Source organism: Hevea brasiliensis, chromosome 18 (assembly GCF_030052815.1).
Source record: "Hevea brasiliensis isolate MT/VB/25A 57/8 chromosome 18, ASM3005281v1, whole genome shotgun sequence".
Classification (NCBI taxonomy): Eukaryota; Viridiplantae; Streptophyta; class Magnoliopsida; order Malpighiales; family Euphorbiaceae; genus Hevea; species Hevea brasiliensis.
The window spans coordinates 50,356,541-50,379,089 of NC_079510.1; the positions used below are offsets into that span (position 1 = coordinate 50,356,541).

A 22,549-nucleotide genomic window follows, 5' to 3' on the forward strand; every position below is an offset into this window, starting at 1 on the left:
TTTGCTTAATTAATTTTTAATTTAATGGTACTGAAGTTTTTTCCTTCAGAACTATGAGATTTCTCACGTTTCAATCACATTCAGAGTCAAATGAATAAAAAGAAAAATTAGCTTTCGGTCCACTTTAAAGTATTTTAGATTTCATTTGTATTCGCTTCCCTCAAAAATTCATCCAAAAATCATTTCCACTATCATTCTGTGTAGCATCTGGATAAAAGCACTCTTCCAGCCACATAAGTTGTGTGTCCATTTCTTCATAATTCTCCAAAATCTGCAAGTCTTCAGTTGACAATGGCTGTCCCTTCCAACTTTGGACTTCCCTTGGTAGGTCAGATAAACTAGTATTCACCTCTACAGTAGCCTGAAGGTTCTTACCAAGTTCAGTGATGACCAAATTATTATTAGAATTTGATGACGAATTACCACCAGCAGCATTTGAGATCCCATTGGAGCTTCCTGAAGTTGATGCATCAGGAGCACTAGTCGATGAAAATGAGACATCAGTTTCGGATGTATTCGTCCTTGGAGTTTGAAATTTTGTTGTTTGCTTCTCTGGCGATTTAGTTTCATGCACCACATTGTTCTTCTTCAAGTGTTTTCTCAAGTGGGAGTGCCAGTAATTCTTTATTTCATTGTCTGTTCTTCCGGGCAGTCTTGCTGCAATTGCAGACCATCTAGACAAGAAAGAAAATAATATTAACTAACAATCATATATTTAGAAGATCTAAAAAAGATGCATTCTGCATATATTCAATTTCAATTTATTCACAAATCTTCAGCCTTCAATTGTATTTGCAAAAGCCAAAGCTTATGAATATTGATGCCTAAATATTATAATTGTGGAATGGAATGCCTGTGGTGGCCCAACATCAAGATTAAGGTTAGCTCTAATAACTTGTGGGAGAAACATGTAAAAAGCAATTTTTGCTTAATTGCCAATCGATGTGAGCCTTGGCAGTTTGCAATAAAAATAAACATGAATATGTAGAAAGAACAAAAATACATTAGTATGAAGAATGAGAGTCTTAGTTACCTATTTCCCAGCATTTCACGCAGATTGATTATGGTTTCTTCTTCTTCCTTAGTGATGTTTCCACGCTTTATATTCGGCCTCAAGTAATTCATCCAACGAAGCCTGCAACTCTTCCCCGATCTTGACAAACCTAACAAAAAGGAAAAAGAAAAAGAAGAAAATAAAAAATCAAACTGCTGCAGGATCGATCATTCACATAATCTGATATTAATAATAGAACACACCATAGATATATTTTTTCTTTTAGCTATATAGAAGGAAGTTAATTAGATTCAAGTTAAGCAAAGTATATATGCTTCTAATTACCTGCTGCTTTTGGCATCTCTGTCCAGTTCCAAATGCCATATCTGTTAATATAAGCTATCAACTTGTGATCTTCTTCAGGAGTCCAAGTGCCTTTTTTCAATGGTATTTGATCAGAATTTGGAGCCCTCATCATCAAATCTCTTCGATGGAGCTAGGTTTCTATCTTTAACAATTACTTTTGCATCTTAAAAGCCGTTGCCTTGCCTATAGAGTTGTTGCCATTATATCCTACATTATTTCCACTAGAAAAACGAGTTTCAAAGTTGCGATTTTTCCAACAGGACGACTTTGAAGACAAAGCCAAAAAACCAGTGCTCCCTCCTTCGTTAAAATGAAAACATGAACTCTCGAGATTGAGCCTCTATGACTGTAAGGGATAATGTATTTGCATTGGATAAATTTAAAAATTATAAAATACTCTCAATGCACACATTAATAGTGCTTCTCTCTCTCACAAAAAAGTGGACATTTCTTATAATATAGAGAATGAGTTTCACATAATTACGAAAGATAACGTATGTATACTGAGTGTATCTAATAATTTCTCTTATATTATATATATATATATATATATAAAATTATATATATATATTATATATTAAATTCACAGTAAACCGAATTTTCCATACTATATATGATCATGTATTTGTCATGTTTTAAATTTTCTTTATGTAATTAGAAACATTATGGAAGAATAGTAGTATTCAAACCACGAGGCCAAACCCAAATTTTCTAATGATTAAAAAAATTTTAAAATCTTTGGCAATCTAATTTTAATTTGGCAATTTTAACGTGGGAGTTGAAAAGTTAATTTTATTTTTAAATTTTAGTATAATATTTGATTTTTTTTTTCTCACCTCTCCACGCACCTATTTCCCTCCCTCCCTAGACCCTACCCATATTAACTCAAGAATTAATAATTAATGGTTTCAAAACCCACAAAATGCCAGCATTAGGGCGAAATTCTAAGTATATTCAACAAAAATATAAATTAAATGTGTTAATAGATATCACATCTGTAACGCCCTCACTTTAGGTAGTCTGTACATTCTACTGTTTCGGTGACTAATGTCTGTCTAGACAGTCAGAATGTTTGGAACTATATTGAAACCAAAGTGAGGAGCCATAAATATCCTAAATAATGACTAAGAAAATTCAGGGGAAATTAAAGAAATGAAATGCAAAGAGGTTAAAGGAGCCGAGGATCCAGCGATGGGTAACCCTGTGAGATAAATCTTTGATGCAATTAAAATCTTTGACCAATTAAAATTTGACAAACACAATTAAAAGAGATAAAGAAAATTAAAAGAGACAAAATTGGTCATCTTCTTCATTCCCACTAATGGGAAGCGACTGTGAATACAGTTGCCAACCCCAGACCCGTGGGGAACCCTGTGAGATAAATATTTTTGACTTAATTGAAGGATTAGTGAGGTTTAATGACAATAAAAGGGTCATGAGAATGCAAGAAAAATTATGCTAATCGGTAAGGGCAATTGTGATGTCATGAACACTAAGAAGGGCATTTTGGTCATTTCACCATCAGAGTTGATTTTTTACCAACATATCAATTGAATTAAATGAGATTTATGAAATAAAATATGAAGAAATATTGATATAAATTTGAATGGAAATGAGTAGAGAAAAGGAAGAGAGAAAAATGAAATGAAATGAAATAGAAATTATATTTCAATTATGACATATACATGATGTCATAATGATGCAATTAAAATCTTTGACCAATTAAAATTTGACAAACACAATTAAAAGAGATAAAATTGGTCATCTTCTTCATTCCCACTAACTTGGCCGAAACACTCACCCAAACCACCCTCTATTAAAGCTTCTTCAAGCTTCAAATTCCAATCAATTTCTACCATATTTCCCCACTCTCCAAACACAAAAACTTATTATTTCACTTTGAAAAAAAGATTGGTAGTAAGTAGAAGAGAAGAAAGTGAAGAATAGGAAACTTGGAAATCTCTTAATCAAGGTTAGTGCAATTTCTACCCTTTTCTTTTCTTTAACTCTTGAAATTTGTTTGAGTTAAGTTAGAATTGGTTGAAAATTTGAAGAAATGATGTATAATTTGAAGAAATGATGTATAAGAAGAACCTTTGAAATTTCGGCCCACTTTGATTTAGTGATGGGTTGATGAATTTGATGAGTTTAAATATGTTTATGGATGTTGATGAATGCATAGTTATGAATTAGAATGAAAGTTTGAATGAATTACATGAATTGGGAGAGATGATGAATTAGGGTTTGGGAGAAATTGGGGGTTTTGTGACATGATGCAAAATTGAAGTGTTTAAGGTCACATATTGACCATTTGATGAGATTTGGTTATGATTTAAGATGAATTGTTGAATTGAATTGGGAATCGGATGAGTTGCCTTTGTGCTGGAATTCTGGACTTTGAGTCCAGTAGGTTTGGGCAGTTATAAGTAGAGTTGTATAGCTTCAATTGATGTAAGGCCAATTGGAGGTGAAACTAGGGACATAATGTCACATTTTTTATGGAGAGACCATGCCCAGAAAGCCAACAAAAAGTGACCTAAAATTGGTTTGAATCCCGGTAACCATATGCTGGACCTTGAAAAATGACCATATGAATAGTGATTGTTCAAATGGGCATAACTCACTGTAGGAAGCTCCAATTGAGCTGATTTTTGAACCCATGGAAAGCTTAGACGTAGTAGAACATTTTTTCATGAAGATCATGAACCCTAATTCTAACCTTAACCTAGTCAAATTGCTAACCAAAGTTAGCTTAATAAAACTGCCAGAACCAAAACTGATCAGAAAATCCTGGACATTGACCAATCCGACCAATTATAGTAAAAATACCATAACTTGGGCTACAAAACTCCAAATGGAGTGATTCAAAAAGGGAATTTAAGTTAAGACATTAAAAAATAACTTTGATGAAGAAATGTTTGTTAAATTTCCACTGTAGATTGGCCTAATGTAACACTAAACTTAGGTTACAAAATCTGAAAGTTTTGAAATACTCTTAGAAGGATTTGAATTGTGATTGGCAATTAATGCCAATAACTTTGTAAACCAAAATGTGGTATGAATATGAATTTGAGACTTGTGTTCCCATTATATATGACATAACAAAAAATTTAGCATGAATAGTATTGTGAATAGTAACCATAATGACACAATGTGAAGAACCAATGCCAAAAATATTAATGTGCCCATGTATGTCTAGTTTTGTGATTGGTTTGGATAGGTGATACATGTATTTTATATTATCATTTAGGTATAATTTTTGCACATAATTTACCCTTGTTTATAGCTATTACTGTAGATATTAGCCTATATTTAGTAAATTTTGTCTTTTTATACTGTTTAGTTTAATTTTTGGAATTTATTTATTTTATAGGTTAAATTTGGAGAATTTTAGTGATTTTTTTATCAGAGCAGCCATTTGGAGAAAATTAGAGTTGAATTACAAAATTTTAAAAAGAAAATTTTAAAGTTGAGTTTTAGAGAAACAGAAAGTTGCACAACCTATGACACAGCTTGTGTCTAGGTTGTGTCATTATCAGATATGAAGTTTTTCTCAAACAGAAAGTTACATAACTTGCAACACAAGGCGCAACACAACCGATTCAGCTTGTGATATTTTAATGAAAATTGCTGACGTGGCACTTTTGCTCCTCTGATTTAATACATCATTTTTTCCAGAATCCTCTGTCTTTTACCCCATTCCAGGGCAAACCTCTGAACCATATATAAACACCTTTTTCTCTTTCTTTCTACAAGGAGAAAATTAAGGGAGATTTTTTCAAGAGAGAAGAAGAAGAAGGGGGAGCACGTGAGATCGAGGCTTGCTGCGGAAAAAAGGACGCCATCTGCAACGTTCCAGCAATAGTTTCTTTACCATTTTTACTGGTTTTTTCTATCCCTTAGCTTAGATTTTCATTTCTTCTTCATTTCTATACTTGGATTTGTCTTGAAATCATGATTTGCTATTAGATCTTTGAGATTCTAGAGATGAGTCTGTAAATATTGTTTTGTATTGTGGTTTTTGAACTGATTTAATCATTTAAATGAGATTTGCTGCATTTTGATTTATTGCTTGTGAGCTTGTTGCCTTGCTTGATGAAAGGGCCCTAATTAAGTTAAGTTTTAATCCTTAATAGATGGACTGAAAAGTGAATATTTGAGATAGATAATCTTACAAAAAACTTAGTTTTCTTAGTGTTAGAGATAAGCTAAGAAGATTAAGGGGACTTTTAAAATGAATTAGAGCTTTAATTGGGTTTTTATCAGGTTTGAAATACCGTGAAAACAATGTTTGATTTGATGAATACCAACCTTGAAATGCTTGAAAAAAGGTTTCAAAGAACTAAGAATTGATTTCCCTCAAAATTGCAATTCTCATGTGTTTGGCTAAATTGGGGATAAACCACATGCAAACAATATTGAAAACCCTATCTCTAGAATCATTTTAATTTTTATTGAAGTTAGATTTAATTCCTCCCAATTTCATAATTAGTGATTTCAATTTGAATTTTAGTCATCTAGTTTAATTAGTTTAATTAATTATTTGATTTGACTTAAATTTCTCAAATACCAATTTTAATTTTAAATTTCATTATCAATATCTTTAAATTTTAGCTTTCTAATTAGCTTATTCTTTTATTTCCAATTTAAGCATAATTCCCTGTGGGAACGATATTTTTAAAACTATACTATTGTGACCTGTGCATTTGCGGAAGCTATTTCACAGTAACATCAAGTTTTTGGCGCCGTTGCCAGGGAATTGTTTGATTTAAGTTGGATTTTAATTGTTTTAAGCTGATTAGAGTTTTTATTTTCTTTTATTTTCACTGCTGTTCTTTGTGTTTTCCAGGTACTTTGATTGTTTATGAGATGATCGAAAAGCACAAGTGATACTCAATTGTTGTTTAACCCTGAAATTAAAAAATTCTGTCGAGCCAACAAAAAGGAATCTAAGAGGAGAAAGGAAGCAGAAAAAGAAGAGTAGCAAAGGCTAGAGCAAGAGGAGAAAATTGAAAATACGGAGAATCAAAATAGTGCTAATGATGGGAATAATGGAGGAAATGATCAGAACAGGCAGAATGAAATTGTTAATCAAAATGATCCTCAGAGTAGGTCCATGTTAGATTATGCGTTTCCTTGATGTGCAGATGTTAGAGATAACAGACCTATCATTGGAGCTACTCAATTTGAGTTAAAGATTAGTCTCATTCAAATAGTTCAGAATTCACAATTTGGAGGTAGCTCACTTAAGAATCCTCATTCTCATTTGAAGAAATTTTTGATGATATGTGGCACTCAAAGACAGCCTGAAGTTTTAGATAAAGTGATTCGGTTGACCTTATTCCCATTCTCTCTTTGAGATTCAGCATTAGAGTGGTATGATACACTTCCGCAAGCTACTATAGCTACTTGGGAGCAGCTATCTCAAGCTTTTCTATCTCAGTTTTTCTCACCTGGGAAGACCACTCATTTGAGGAATTTGATGGTAGCTTTTAAACCAAAGGATGATGAAACTTTGTATAAATCTTGGATGAGATTTAAGGAGCTTGAAAGGCAATGTCCTCATCATGAAATACCCAAATGGATGATTATTTAGAATTTCTACACTAGAGTTACTCCAGCCATAAGAAACATAATTGATTCACAAGCAGGAGGAGATTTCATGAGAATGACAAGTGAAGAATGCTATGATCTATTAGAGAAGATTGCTCATAATACCCATTTATGGGGAAATCCTAGAGCAATTGAGCCAAAGAAGGCTAGGATCTATGAACTTGACTCAATTAGCTACATGAATGCAAGATTTGATCAGTTGACTCAGCTACTTAGTGATTTTTGTACAAAGGCAACAGTCTCAACTCTTACAACTATGCAACAAGTTGCCTACATCGATGGAACCCAAAATTGTGGAGTTAATTACTCTTCTTATGGTGATGACTACTCGCAAGAACAAGTTGCTTATGCAGAAGGTTATCAACAGAAACCTATGGGAAATGCTTATTCTAATGTGAACAACTCAACATGGAGACCACAAGCAACTTTTGCTCAACAAGGTCAAAGCTCAAACTATGCTCATAACCAGCAGTATATGTAGCAGAATAGGCCTCAGTTTCGGCCTCAATTTTAGCCCACAAGGCATTCATAGCCTGGATATCAACCAAGAGCACAATAACCCCTTCCACCCCCTGAACCAAAGCCAATTTTGGAAACCATGATGGAGAAATTTTTTGCTGAACAAAGCAAGATGAATAGCAAATTAGAGGAAGAAATGTAACACATGAGATAAACCATGGATCAATTACAAGCTCAAAACTGTATGTTGGAGAATCAATTGGCTCAACAAGCAAGCTCATCAGGAAGTAAATCCTATGACAAACTACTTAGCCAACCACAGAACCCTCATGAACAATGTGAGGTTGTGACCTTGAGAAGTGGTAAGAAAGTTGGTTAAGAGAGTGAAAACGAGAAAGAAGAAAAAGAGAGCACAAAAGAAGAAAATTCAGTTGAGAGCAAGAAAAATGAAAAAGAAGAATAAAGTAAAAGTGAGTAAGATGAGGGAGAAAAGCCATGTATCCCACCTGAACCTTATAAGCCCACCCTTTCCTACCCTCAAAGATTCATCAAGCATAAACTAGACAAACAATTTGACAAATTTCTTGAAGTGCTAAAGAAGTTGTATATCAATGTACCATTCATTGAGGCACTATCCCAAATGCCAAGTTATGCTAAATTTTTGAAGGAGATTCTTACCAACAAGAGAAGGCTAGAGGATTATGATACCATCAACTTGGGAAAGCAATGCATTGCTATAATTCAGAACAAGTTACCTCCCAAACTTAAAGATCCGGACGTGTGTTCCATTCCTTGTCATATAGGTGATAATTGTGTGGCAAATGCCTTAATGTGACCTTGGAGCTAGCGTCAGCCTAATGCCACTTTCAATAAATGAGAAGCTGAATATGGGAGAGTTGAAGCCCACTAACATGTACCTTTCATTGGTTGACTGTTCAATTAAATATCCAAAAGGCATTCTAAGAAATGTGCTTATCAAGGTTGGGAAATTCTACATTCTAGTGGACTTTGTCATTCTAGAGGACTTTGTCATTCTAGATATGGAAGATGATACAAAAATTCCTATCTTGTTGGGAAGACCATTTTTGGCAACAGCTGGTGTTTTAATTGATGTAAAGGGTGAGAAATTGACACTTAGAGTGGGAGATGATCAAATGATATTCAACATCAATCTAGCCATGAATAGAAAACATGAAGAAGTTGAGTCTTGTTTACGGGTAGACATCATTGATGAGATTGTTCAAGAGCATTTCAGAAGAAGCTATCCACAAGACCCACTAGAAAATTGATGATGATAATCCCAACATAGCTACTTTTGCACAACACTTGGAGAGCTCTCCACCACACCCTGAAGCTACAATTTTTAAGCTTGAAGAAGTGCAGACATTGGAGATTAAACCACCATCATTAAAGGTAGAGGATGCCCCAAAGGTAGATCTTAAACCTCTTCCTTCCAACCTAAGGTATGCTTTTCTTTGACCCAATGAAACATATCCTGTTATAATTAATTCATCTTTGACTGATATTGAGATTGACAAATTGTTCAGAGTTTTGAGAGAATATAGGAGAGTTTTGGGCTATACAATTGATGATATAAAGGGAATTAGTCCAACAGTTTGTATGCATAGGATTTTCCTAGAGCCAAATAGTAGACCTTCTATTGAACACCAAAGAAGATTGAGTCCTACAATGAAGGATGTTGTGAAAAAGAAAATCCTAAAATTATTAGCTGCTAGAATTATTTACCCTATTTTTGACAGTGAGTGAGTAAGTTCTGTGCATGTTGTACTAAAAAAAGGTGGAGTGACAGTTGTTCAAAATGAAAATAATGAATTGATACCAACTAGAACTGTTACAGGTTGGAGAATGTGCATAGACTATAGGAAGTTAAACAATGCTACAAGAAAAGACCATTTTCCCCTTCCTTTTATGGATTAAATGTTAGAAAGATTAGCCAAGCATTCTTACTTTTGTTACTTAGATGAATACTCAGGATTTTTTCAAATTCCAATACATCCAGAAGACCAAGAGAAAACTACTTTTACATGTCCTCATAGCACTTTCGCTTATCGAAGAATGCCATTTGGATTGTGTGATGCACCTGCCACTTTTCAAAGGTGCATGATGACCATTTTTTCTGACTTTATTGAAGAAATTATGGAGGTCTTCATGGATGACTTTTCAGTATATGGTACTAATTTTGATTCATGTTTGACTAATTTGTCTAAAATTTTGCAGAGCTATGCTGATAATGTTCTGGTGTTGAATTGGGAGAAATGTCACTTCATGGTCCAAGAAGGGATCGTTTTAGGGCATTTGATCTCAAACAGGGGAATAGAAGTTGATAGAGCCAAAATAGAAATTAATTAAAAAATGCCCCCTCCAACCACTGTCAAAGGAGTGCGGAGTTTTCTTGGACATACTGAATTTTATAGGCGATTTATTCAGGATTTTTCTAAAATAGCCAAACCCTTAATAAATCTTTTGAATCATAATGTTAAATTTGATTTTAACCAAGATTGTATGGATGCTTTTTGCAGGTTAAAGATGGCATTAACAACAGCCCCCATCATGCAACCTCTGGATTGTACTTTGCCATTTGAAATCATGTGTGATGCAAGCGAGTTTGCTGTTGGAGCTGTCCTTAGCCAGCGAAAAGAGAGAAAACCTTATGCCATTTACTATGCAAGCTAAACCCTTAAAGAGGCTCAAGTTAATTATGCTACAACTGAAAAGGAGTTCCTTACAGTAGTATTTGCACTCAATAAGTTTCGTTCTTATTTGGTCAACTCAAAGGTAATTGTTTTCACTGATCATGTAGAAATAAGGTATTTAATGAGTAAGAAAAAAGCTAAATCTATGTTGATTAGATGGATTTTGTTACTTTAAGAATTTGATTTAGAAATAAGAGATAAAAAAAAGGTATTGAGAATCTGGTGGCTGATCATCTTTCTAGGATAAAAACTGAAAATAAAGATGATGATATTGTGTCAATTGATGAGTTTTTTATGAATGAGCAGCTGTATGTTTTGAAATATGCACAATCATAGTTTGCTGATATTGTGAATTATTTGTCTTGTGGTGTCTTGCCAACTAATTTATCTTGGCAGTAAAAGAAAAGATTCTTGCATGATGTTAAATTTTATTCTTGGGAAGAGCCTCTTTTGTTTAGGAGATGTAATGATGGAATAATTAGGAGATGTATACCAGAGGAAAAAATAAATGATGTTATCTACCATTGTCATTCCTCTGAGTATGGTGATCATTATAGTGTCTCAAAAACTGTTGAAAAGGTCTTAATATCAGGTTTCTATTGGCCTAATATGTTTAAACATGTGAGAGATTTTATAAGAAAGCGTGATAGGTGTCAAAGGGTAGGCAATATTTCAAAGAGAGATGAGATGCCCCTACAATCCATATTAGAAGTTGAATTGTTTGATGTGTGGGGAATTGATTTCATGGGGCCATTTCTATCCTTATATGGAAATAAATATATCTTGGTAGGGGTGGACTATGTATCTAAATGGGTAGAAGTTATTGCTACACCTACCAATGATGCAAAAGTTGTGGTAAAATTTCTTAAAAAATTTATTTTGACTAGATTTGGTGCCCCACGTGCCATAATTAGTGATGGTGGTAGCCATTTTTGCAATCACCAATTTGAAAAATTGATGAGAAAGTATGGGGTAAAGCATAGGATTGCCACACCATATCACCCTCAAACAAATGGCCAAGTAGAAATCACAAATAGAGAACTTAAGCAAATCTTGGAGAAAACTGTCAGCAAGTCCAGAAAAGATTGGTCCTTAAGTTAGATGACACTCTTTGGGCATATAGAATAGTCTTTAAAACTCCCATAGGAACTACACCTTATAAGTTAGTTTTTGGGAAATCATGCCATTTGCCCGTAGAGTTAGAACATAAAGCTTATTAGGCTATAAGAGCAATCAATTTTGATTTACAAGTTGTTAGACAGAAAAGGTTATTGCAACTTGATGAGTTAGAAGAATTGAGACTTGATGCTTATGAAAATGCTAGGATCTATAAAGAAAGAACAAAAAAATAGCATGATAAGCATATAAAGAAAAAGGACTTTAAAGAAGGAGATTTGGTGCTCTTATTCAATTCAAGGTTGAAATTCTTTCCAAGAAAACTAAAATCAAGTTGGTCAGGACCATTTAAAGTTGTGAAAGTTTGCCCTCATGGTGCTATGAAAATTTTTAGTGAAAAATCTGGTAATTTCAAAGTAAATGGGCAAAGGTTGAGACATTATTCAATTGGTGAACCCATTGAGAAGATAGCAACTTGCTATCTTTCTCATTCTCCATGAGAATTTGGTTGAGTAAGGTCAAACTAAAGACCTAAACTTAGCATTTCTGGGTGTAACTCACAATTTTTCATTAATTATTTATTTCTTTCATATATTTTTTTTAAGTTTTCTATACCCTTTATTTAGGTTTTGACATATTTTTGATTTTCTTATGCAGATGGGATACAATTCATTGCAAAAAAATGAGCACTTGTCATTCTATTTTAGTTCTGGTTTTAAATTTCAGCTTTAAATTTTAGTTTTAAATTTGTTCTTTTGTACTTTTCATCTTTCAATGGCTGAATATTTGCAGGATTCATTGCTCATTTTGTTTATTTTAAGAGGAATTTTTTCTAAAACTCTGTCATCTTGGTTTTAAAAGAAAATTATTTGAATGTGGATGTGTGAATTGGTGCTTTGTAAATTTTTAATGATTGTTTGATGAATACAGCAGGTTGAGCAATTAGAACTCATGATATGAAGGTCTGATCACTTAAACTTTAATTTGTCTCAATTTCGAGGTATTGTGCAACTTTGTCAATTTTGGACAGAAAGTTACACAACTTTCGACACAATCAATTTTGGTTTGTGTCGTAGCTTGTGTTCGCTGGACACCAATTTGAACAAAAAGTTTCACAACCTGCGGCACAATCGATTTTGGCTTATGTCGCAGCTTATGTTCACTGGGCGCAATTTTGGACAAAAAGTTGCATAACTTCCGACACAACTTGTATGCCTGTGTTCTAACTTGTGTTGTTTATTGGGTTTTCCAGGTTGACAACCCAATTCACCAGAATGGGCTCGCGTCCAAACTCTTCAGCCCACCTAATTTCTAAGCCCTTTTCACCTTTCATTTTAAGGCCTAACTCATAATTATTTCAAAAAAAAAAAACCCAAAACCCACTAACTAATCAACCATAGCCCTTAGCCCATTTCACCAAACTTATACCCAAAAGCCCATAACCCATATCCAAAGGCCCTCAATTTTAATCCCTGACCCGTAGCCCATCTCACCAAACCCATGTATACAAGCCCATAACCCTATCAATTTTTTTTACCCATTACCTAATCACCCTAACCCAAACCCATTAACCCACAATCCCCATAACCTCCTCTTCCTTTTTCTTCTTTGGATCGCAACCCCCGACACCACTTCCTTCTTCTTCGCACCACCATCCACGACCACATTCTTCTTCTTCTACTCTTTCTTCGCATTCTTCTTCCTCACTTTTATTATTATTCTGCTCTTTCTCTCTCCCATCTTCACCAATGGCTGATTCCCCTCTCTCCTTCGAAAACTCCCCTCCCCATTCCTCACACGCTGTGCCACAACCTCCACCCACCCACTTTATGGATACTGACGCACCGACAACCCATTCTGGTGATGCCGCTTCTTCCCCAACTCTTGCTACATACCAGAAGAAGAAGAAAGCCAAAAATATCAAGCCACACAAAACCACAAGCGGCACGAAGAGAAAGGAACCCAAACTCACCACCCAACCTTAACCAACCCAGCAGCCTGCTTCTGTCATCTCTGGGGCTCGAATTAGAATCGTGAAATTAGCTGTAAAGCATCTAGGGAAGTCTTCAAGTAACCCCTCTATTTCTTCATCTGTAACTACTGCCAAACAATGGGTGTTGCCTACTACCGAAATGAAGAAAATTAAGAAAAGAATTGAATGCAGAGAAATTGTTCAGACTCGATATTTGAATATGTTTATACTTAGTCTCTAAATATATATGATGAAATGCAAATTCTGTTAGGTGCTTTAGGCTAGGTGATATTTGTTCATAAGCAGGAATCGGTTTACCCCACTTTAGTGCAGGAATTCATGGCTTCCCTTTCCACTAATGCACATAAGCATGAGTTGGATCATAAATTAACAATGCACTTTAGATGTCTGGGTCAAGATAGGGTACTGTCACTTGATGACTTCCATCATATATTTGGGTTTCCTACTGATGGTTTGATTAGAATGCCTACCAGTAAACAGGAGTATAATGGCTATGAATTCTGGAAACAAATTGCCCCTTTAGGAGGAATTTTCAGACTTGGGTACAGTAAGGCCTCTAAAATTGAGAATCACTGTTTGAGATTGCTTCAGAGGTTGATAGCTAACACAATTCTAAGCAGGGGAGCTAGTGTTGGCACAATGAGCCAATATGATTTGTTTTTCTTGTGGTGTGCCAAAACTGGTAGAAAAGTCTCACCTGGTTATTATTTTTGCCGCCATATGCTATACCAAGCTACTAGGGGTACTGGTAAGATTGTGTTTGGAGGTTTGATCACGCTCATTGCACAATATTTTGGTTTTGACCCTCAAGTTCATAGGTGTGCTGCTATCACAACTGGCTTGCTATATTTGGACGCAACTCACTTGGCCAACCAAAAATTTTTTGTTAAAAATGAGACCACGCAGCTTTATGAGATTCCAGTACCAATAGCAACACCACCAGGCTCTCCTACTGCAATTAGTTCCTCTACACCATCTGAGCAACCTACTGAGCGGCCCTCTACACAACCTCCATGTCAAGCTCCACTAGCTGCACAACCTGCCTCATCAACAGCTTCTGGTCCTTCTATGGCAACCCTCCTAACATTCATGGAAAATCTCAGTGATGAGATATATTCCTTTCGCCAGATGACAGATGTCTCTTTTCAGACATTAAGGGATTTAGCCGATATCTATTTGGATAGGAGTGCTGAAATGCAAGATGAGTTGAAAGCCATGCGGGCTAAGCTAGAGCAGATAGAAACTAACCAGACACTCATTCTGGGCATCATTTCTCCACAGCAACCACCAAAAGCACCACCACCTCCACCAGATGGCAAGGGCAAAGGAGTTGTCATTCGTGACTGAACAGCTTTTAGTTTCAGTTTATATATTTCATGTTTTTATGTAGTTGCTTAATTAATTAGTGTTTTTAGCGACTTGTTTAGTTAATATTTTGCTTGTGTTGCTTTTTTTTTATTTGAAACATTTGCTTATTCAGTATTTCTAGTTGCTTATAAATACATTTTTCTTTTTATTTTGAATATTTAATGCTTTGCTCACTTGCTTTTGATGTACTACTTTGGAATTTCACTTGATGAATGGATATCTTATAGTTATATTTTTGAGCTTAACCTCCATATTTCAACTTTTTGAGTTTAATTGCTTTCATGGATTCCATTCCCCTGTTTCTTTTGCAATGAGTGCAGCAGCTGTCCACATTTTCTTTAATTAAATTGGCTGCATCTTCAAGGAGGTAACAATTCTTATCTCAAATTGTTTTATTTTCAGCATAATTTGTGCTACCACTTATGAAACATGGAACCCTTTATCCACTTTCTTTTAAGTTCATTAGGCTTACCTATCCATTCTTTATGCACATATTAGCCATATATTTCCTGCACATTATTTGAGTGAGCCCATTGAATTTATTGCCAAATTATCCCATTTCTTGCATTCTTTTGACATTGAGGATAATGTCCAATCTGAGTATGGGGGAAAGGGTAAATTTTTTGCAAAAATTATTTTTTCTTTTCATTTGCATATAGCTACATAATCATTCATTAATTCATACTTGTACATACTCACACATATTCACTGCATATAGCTTCATATACTTAGTCATACATACTTAGTGCATATAGGTTCATTATACATTCATGCATTTCATTTATTCATTTAAATTTTTTTTTTGGATTTAAACCAGCCTTTGGAATTTCAGAAGTTGCTTATTTAAGCAATCTAACTTGCCTCTAGATGGTTAGTGGAATGAAAGTTTTCAGCTAGGTACAAAGTCTTACGCATTATTCTTTCTCTTATTTAACAGCTGAAAATTAATATATTCATCTAGGTATGCAGATTCTGATTAGTTATTTTGAGTTCTTGAGTGTCTGAATAAACCTTTAAGGAAGAAAATGGTTATTACTGTCTCACCATTCCTAGAACAAGCATCTTAGATCTTTCAAAGTGAAATTTTTAACTTGCATTTGATAAGAATATGATTTAAGTATTCCTTCATATTTTAAATCTCATATTTAGCCTTAACCTACCTTAATTTCATTTCAACCCTTGCAAAACCCCTTGAACCTTAATTCCCTAATTTCTTTGGAACCCAAATCATTTACTTAGCCATAAATCTAAACACTATCACCCATTTATGAGAATAATATTTTAGCAATTAAGTGCATTTAAAAAAAAAGAATTGAAGATGATAAAAGAATTAAAAAAATAAAAAAATAATAAAAAAAGAGAAAAACTTGGAGGATTGAAACATCTTGAAAAATGCTAGAATAATTGTGAAAAGCTGATATAAAAAAAAAAAAGAAGGTCACCAAATTATCCTAAAGGTAATTTTGGGTGTGACATAAAATAGGGAGAAGTACAAAAATCAAAAGAATATAAAAAATAGTCATTCTATATAATTATAGAAGTAACTTAGCACTTGAGATTCACTGTGAATTTCTTTCCTCTTGAGTTAAAAAAAAATTGAAGTAAAAAAAAAAAAAAGAGGAAGAAAAAGAGAATAATTGATGCACTTTGAGTTTTATGATTAGTATTATTCTCATATTTTATTTTTCGTATTCCCTTTCTTTGTTAACCAAAATTTTACCCTATTTGACCTCATTATAACCCTTAAAAGACCTAATGATTCTTTGAAAAATGCTTATTACATTAGTGGAGTTAGATCTTTTATGCTTGCATATGGGTTTAGCAATACAATCCTCCATACATTACTCACCATCTATTTGAGACACATTGGCTATCTATTTCTTTTAGGTTTGTTTGGGCACAATTAACTCTTGTAGCTGGTCGGTATTTATTGCTTGGGTTGATTAGTTAATTCTTAGCTATTCTGTAATTATTGAGACTGATTGCTTCATTCTTTGTGCTTTGCTGGTGGGAATTTGGAATGTTGGTGGCTAGAAGTAAGTTGGTGGTTTGGATTAGTAATTTTTGTGTTTTCAAAGACTGATGATATTCCCTTCCAAATGAGTTTTAATGAAATTTTGCTTGGGGACAATCAAGAGTTTGAGTATGGAGAAATTTGATGAATGCATTTTATATCATTATTTAGGTATAATTTTTGTACATAATTTACTCTTGTTTATAGCTATTACTGTAGATATTAGCCTATATTTAGTTAATTTTGTCTTTTTACACTTTTTAGTTTAATTTTTGGAATTTATTTGTTTTATAGGTTAAATTTGGAGAATTTTAGTGATATTTTGATCAAAGCAGCCATTTGGAGGAAATTATGGTTGAATTGCAAAATTAAAAAAGAAAATTTTGAAATTGAGTTTTAGAGAAACAGAAAGTTGCACAACCTATGACATAGCTTGTGTCATTGTCAGATATGAAGTTTTTCTCAGACAGAAAGTTACACAACTTGCAACACAAGGCGAAACACAATCAATTCAGCTTGTGACGTTTTAATGAAAACTGCTGACGTGGCATTTTTGCTCTTCTGATTTAATACATTATTTTCTTCAGAATCTTCTGTCTTTCTACCCATTCTAGGGAAGACCTCTGAACCATGTATAAATACATTTTTCTCTTTCTTTCTACAAGGAGAAAATTAAGGGAGATTTTTGCAAGAGAGAAGAATAAGGGGAGGAACGTAAGATTGAGGCTTGCTGTAGAAAAAGGGACACCATATGCAACGTTCCAGTAGCAGTTTCTTCACCATTTTTACTGGGTTTTTCTATCCCTTAGCTTAGATTTTCATTTCTTCTTCATTTCTATACTTGGGTTTGTCTTGAAATCATGATTTATGAGTAGATCTTTGAGATTCTAGAGATGAGTCTGTAAATATTACTTTGTATTGTGATTTTTGAACTGATTTACTCGTTTAAATGAGATTTGCTGTATTTTGATTTATTGCTTGTGAGCTTGTTGCCTTGCTTGATGAAAGGGCCCTCATTAAGTTAAGTTTTAATCCTTAACAGATGGACTGAAAAGTGAATGTTTGTGATAGATAATCTTGCAATAAACTTAGTTTTCTTGGTATTAGAGATAAGCTAAGAAGATTAAGGGGACTTTTAAAATCAATTAGAGCTTTAATTGGGTTTTTATCAGGTTTGAAATATCGTGAAAATATGGTTTGATTTGATGAATACCAACCTTGAAATGCTTGAAAAAGTTTCAAAGAACTAAGAATTGATTTCTCTCAAAATTGCAATTCTCATGTGTTTGGCTAAATTGGGGATAAACCATATGCAAATAATATTGAAAATCATATCTCTAGAATCATTTTAATTTTTATTGAAGTTAGATTTAATTTCTCCCAATTTCATAATTAGTGATTTCAATTTGAATTTTAGTCATCTAGTTTAATTAGTTTAATTAATTGCTTGATTTGGCTTAAATTCCTCAAATACCAATTTTAATTTTAAATTTCATTATCAATATCTTTAAATTTTAGCATTCTAATTAACTTATTCACTTATTTCCAATTTAAGCACAATTCCTTGTGGGAACAATATTTTTAAAACTATACTACTGTGACCTCTGCACTTGCGGATGCTATTTCACAGCAACATCAATAGGTTGGCTTGCCAATAGGGTTCTGACTTGCAGTATTGCTTATGGCACTGTGCCATTCCATAATTTATGGCTTTTATTGCCATTTTGTGATTTATGGCTTCTAACCATTTCGTTATTCTTTTATACATGAGGCTTTATGCCCGATTGATATTATGGCCCTTTAGCCATTCTGTTGCACACCTGGCAGACACTATGTTATCGATGGTGTGACGGCCCATAGTACGTGATACCAAGTGCTAGTTTACCCGTTTATCCAGTCCAGTTAACTTGTATAGATTACTTGGGCATTAAAGTAAGTCCTAAAAATTTACTAATAAATAATGAATATAAAAACCATTGAATTAAATATATTACAAATAGTTATCAAAAATACATTTTGTGTGGAAAAATAGTATAATTTCTTGATTTTTAATTATTTAGTTATTTTTATATTATATTTACACCACTAAGTATTATGCTTAGCGCGTCGCTTTTTGCCACGCGTAGATACTGGAGACTAGGAGAGAGAGCCCAGTAGACCTTAGACTGAGATTTTGGAAGTCCAAATCTGCATTTGAGTTCAGTGTCACTATCCTCTATAGTGCATTTTGATAGGACCCGTTAGGCTTTATTAGTGATTTTGTATTTTATATCTAGACATTAATTTTGTCATGTGAATTATGAATTTATGTAATTATTTGTAAATTACGTAAATTAATGAAATTTGAGTATTTCATTTGTGAAATTGAGCATGAATGATATTATGGATTTGGATTGAGAATGGAGATCAAATGATTGTTTGAAAAATATGAGATGATGTTTGAGATTGTGAAAAATTTATATGTTTGAAATTATTGTTGAGATTTTAAACAAGTGAAAAATCGTCAAAATGTTAATAAATTAGGGAAAACTCCGTCGATTTCTTCAATTGAATGAGTGAACTTAAATTAACAAAATTAAATTTAATTACTAGGAAATATAATAAGATAAGATAAGGTACTCCGGTACAGAATGTAGCACACCTTGCTCGGCTACACTTTAGACGGATAAGGGGTGTTACAATATCAGTTGGATAAATAGATAAATTGCTTCTTATGTAATTTTATAAGATATTTTCAAAATGAAGTTTTTCATTTTATTAATATAATATCAAGTTAACTCCAATCTTGATACTAAATCATTTGCAAATGTATAGTAATGTAATATCACAGCTTAACTTTATGGATTAGACCGATATTAAGATTTGAATTAATTTAAAGTCTTTGAAATCCGTAGTAAGTTTTATTACTCTCAAATCTATAATTAGGCCCAACATACACAATAAAATAAAATAAAATATTACAAATCAATTTGAGCCAAGTCCACTCAATAATCATCAGAATCTACAATTAGGGGAGTTCAACTCAACTTTGATATCTAACATACATAAACTATTTAAATTTTAATTAATATAAATAAATATATATATATATAATTAAATAAATTACTAAATAAATAAACATTTTTAATTAACAATATTGTATCATGTAAGAAAAAAAAAATGCATGTTAGATTTTAAAGAAAATTACTCTTCCTGCAATTTGGAAAAAAAATTATTGAACAAGATTGAGCATTCAACTTAATAAATTTAGATGTTAATTACATATGTAATTTTTACAATTACCTAAAACTAAAGTAATTCTACCATGAAATGCATATTCAACACATATAATAAATAATTCATCTAATATTCGCACGAGAAGATAATTTGAAATTACTTATACACCTAGTGTATCACATTAATATATAAATATGAGAGTTGATCCCCTATACAGCTCTGTCAATCCAAATCCCGTCAACGAGATTTTTCTCAAGCTGGACTATCACTTAAAATCTAAGTGCGGGGGCCAGCGAGATACCTCTCAAGCCAAACTATCACTTAAAATCCAAGTACGGGGGCTAACGAGATACCTCTCAAGTTAGACTATCATTTAAAATCTAAGTGTGGGGGCCAATGATGTATCTCTCAAAACCTTGCCTCACTCTGACTTTACCATATCCATAAGAATTGAGTTCCAATGAGACTAGCTCAAACCGTGACTACCCATCCAATCCATATTTATCACACACACACACACACACACACACATTGTAACATCTCGAAATTTTTGAACTCTGAATAGTACTAATTCTAGTCTGTGAATAGTATTATTCAAAGCCAACTTGATGACTAAAAATAAGATAAAAATTGATTGAGATACGCATAAAAAAAATTAAAGTGACAATCGAGTTATGAACTTAATCGGTATTATTGAAAAAGATAGACTATAATCCGATGAAGGGTATTTTGATCAATTCACTTGAAGAGTTAACTTTTGATCTAAATGTCAATTAAAGTAACTGAGATTGATGCATTAGAATGGAAATTAATCAGTGGGAAAAAGTATGAAAATAAATGAGGGATATAGGGGGAATATTTGAAATTGTTATAATTATAAATAAAATTATAAATATAATTAATTTTGATATTTTATACATAAGACAAATTTGACTAAAAAGAGAGAGAAATATCCATTCATCATCATCTTCTTCTTTCCTTCAAGATTGCCGTCCCATATCTTCTCTCTCCTTCCTCCATTTTTTATCACCTAAATTCCAAACCCTACAAACCTTCCATAAATTCTATAGAAAATCACAAGAAAACTTTGAATTAGACCTTGAATTGAAGAAAGGAAACAAGAAAATCAAGGGATTTTGAAAGATTGTGAAGATAGGAAATTGGCTAAGTGAGGTAAGTGAAGACTCTTGTTTAATTAGTTATGAAATTGTGAAATTTAAGTTTTATTGTAGAAATTATCATGGAAATTGAGTGAAATCATGCATGATATGGAAGAGGGGAAATTTGGTCATGATGGTAGAAGTTAGGGTTATGAGTTTTGATAGAGTTAATTGGATTATTTGGTTTGAATGAAGTACTAAGCATGATTGTTAACTTGAAATTGATTGGAATTGGGAGATGACAATTAGGGTTTTTGGTGCAATTAGGGTTTTTATGGTATGGAGCTTAATTAATGTTAATATGGTTATAGTATGACTATTTGACGTATATTTGCTAAAAAACATTAAAGGTTTGAAGGGGAAATTAAGTGAATGAATGTGGTGCCTTGTGTGATGAATTAGGACAACTTGAGTTTATTAGCTCATAACTTGAGTTACATAACTCTAATTGAGGTGAAATTAATGGGAAATGAAACCTAAGACAAAATGATAAAACTTTCATGTAGAACATTTGCCTGAAAATGGCCTGAGGATACCTCAATTAGGGCTAGAATCCGACAATGCAAAATTGGATTCTGGAAAACTGACCAAATGAACAGTACGTACTTAATTGAGCATAACTCACTCTACAAAACTCTAAATTGAGTGATTTTAAACCTGTGTAATCCTGAGACACAGGGAAACAATTCATATGAAAACTATGAAGTCAAATTATTACTATAACCTACCCAAATTAGCTAGACAAAGTGAGTTCAGAAATCTGACTGGATTCTGGAACTGACCTGGAAACCTGAGAAATTGTCACCTGAACAGTTTTGGCAAAATGACCATAACTGAAGCTACATAAATGCAAATTAGATGATTCTAAAGCCAAAATAACCATAAGACATAGAACTACAACTTTCATGTTTTGACTAGACCCAGATGTAAGGCCAAATTGGTTGAAATGTTAGAGTAAATTAGAACATTAAAACTAGAATTTCCTGCAACTCAGTAATTTTGCCTTGTGACCTCCAGGTAGTAAAAATAGCATAACTTTCTTTGTATATCTCCAATTGACTTAATACAAAATGATTTAGAAACTTAAGACAAAGGCCTAAAATTTTGCCTTAGAGACTAGTATAATTCTAGATGTACAGTACTTGAATAGTGAGTGCAAATTTTGGTGAAAATCTAAAAAACTTAGAATTGCAAGGTAAGACACCCAAGAGTAGTACCTAGTATTTTGATCATAACTGATGATCTAGACCTCCAAATTAAGTGATTCAAAATGGTAATTAAAGCTAAGACATAGAGGAATAACTTTCATGAAGATCACTTTGATAAATTATGATTGGAACTAGGTTGAAATTGAGTTTAAAAGACATGTTCAATTGCTGCCCTGCAGTTAAGAATAGTTAGAATGTGTAACTATCTTAGGATTTCACTAGGAATTTAATTGATTAGCTGCTAGTAGAAGTTAGAATGTGTATTGAAGCTTTTGAAATTGTGTATTTTTAATGGAGAAGAGAACTTTGGAACAAAGGGAGAATTAAG

General features: G+C 33.1%; 1 protein-coding gene and 1 non-coding gene across 2 annotated transcripts; both read right to left on the bottom strand.

Moving 5' to 3' along the window:
- LOC110666737 (transcription factor MYB13-like) lies at nucleotides 1-1,586 on the bottom strand. Its single transcript, XM_021827333.2, has 3 exons — nucleotides 1,340-1,586; nucleotides 1,034-1,163; nucleotides 1-674 (listed from the first exon to the last, which is right to left on the bottom strand). Exons 1-3 carry the CDS (start codon nucleotides 1,470-1,472, stop codon nucleotides 161-163), a joined length of 777 nt encoding a protein of 258 aa, XP_021683025.2. The 5' UTR covers nucleotides 1,473-1,586; the 3' UTR covers nucleotides 1-160.
- A 5,241-nt stretch (nucleotides 1,587-6,827) lies between these two features.
- LOC131176130 (small nucleolar RNA R71) lies at nucleotides 6,828-6,934 on the bottom strand. The gene has a single exon (XR_009146256.1). It is a non-coding gene; the product is annotated as a small nucleolar RNA R71 (small nucleolar RNA).
- Between the last annotated feature and the right edge of the window lie 15,615 nt (nucleotides 6,935-22,549).

Coding starts and splice junctions, on each gene's coding strand:
- LOC110666737 (XM_021827333.2), bottom strand. CDS start 1,472: ATGATGAGGGCTCCAAATTCTGATCAAATACCATTGAAAAAAGGCACT. Junction 1,164..1,339: donor AGAGATGCCAAAAGCAGCAG/GTAATTAGAAGC, acceptor CCTTTTTGTTAG/GTTTGTCAAGATCGGGGAAG. Junction 675..1,033: donor CGTGAAATGCTGGGAAATAG/GTAACTAAGACT, acceptor TTTCTTGTCTAG/ATGGTCTGCAATTGCAGCAA.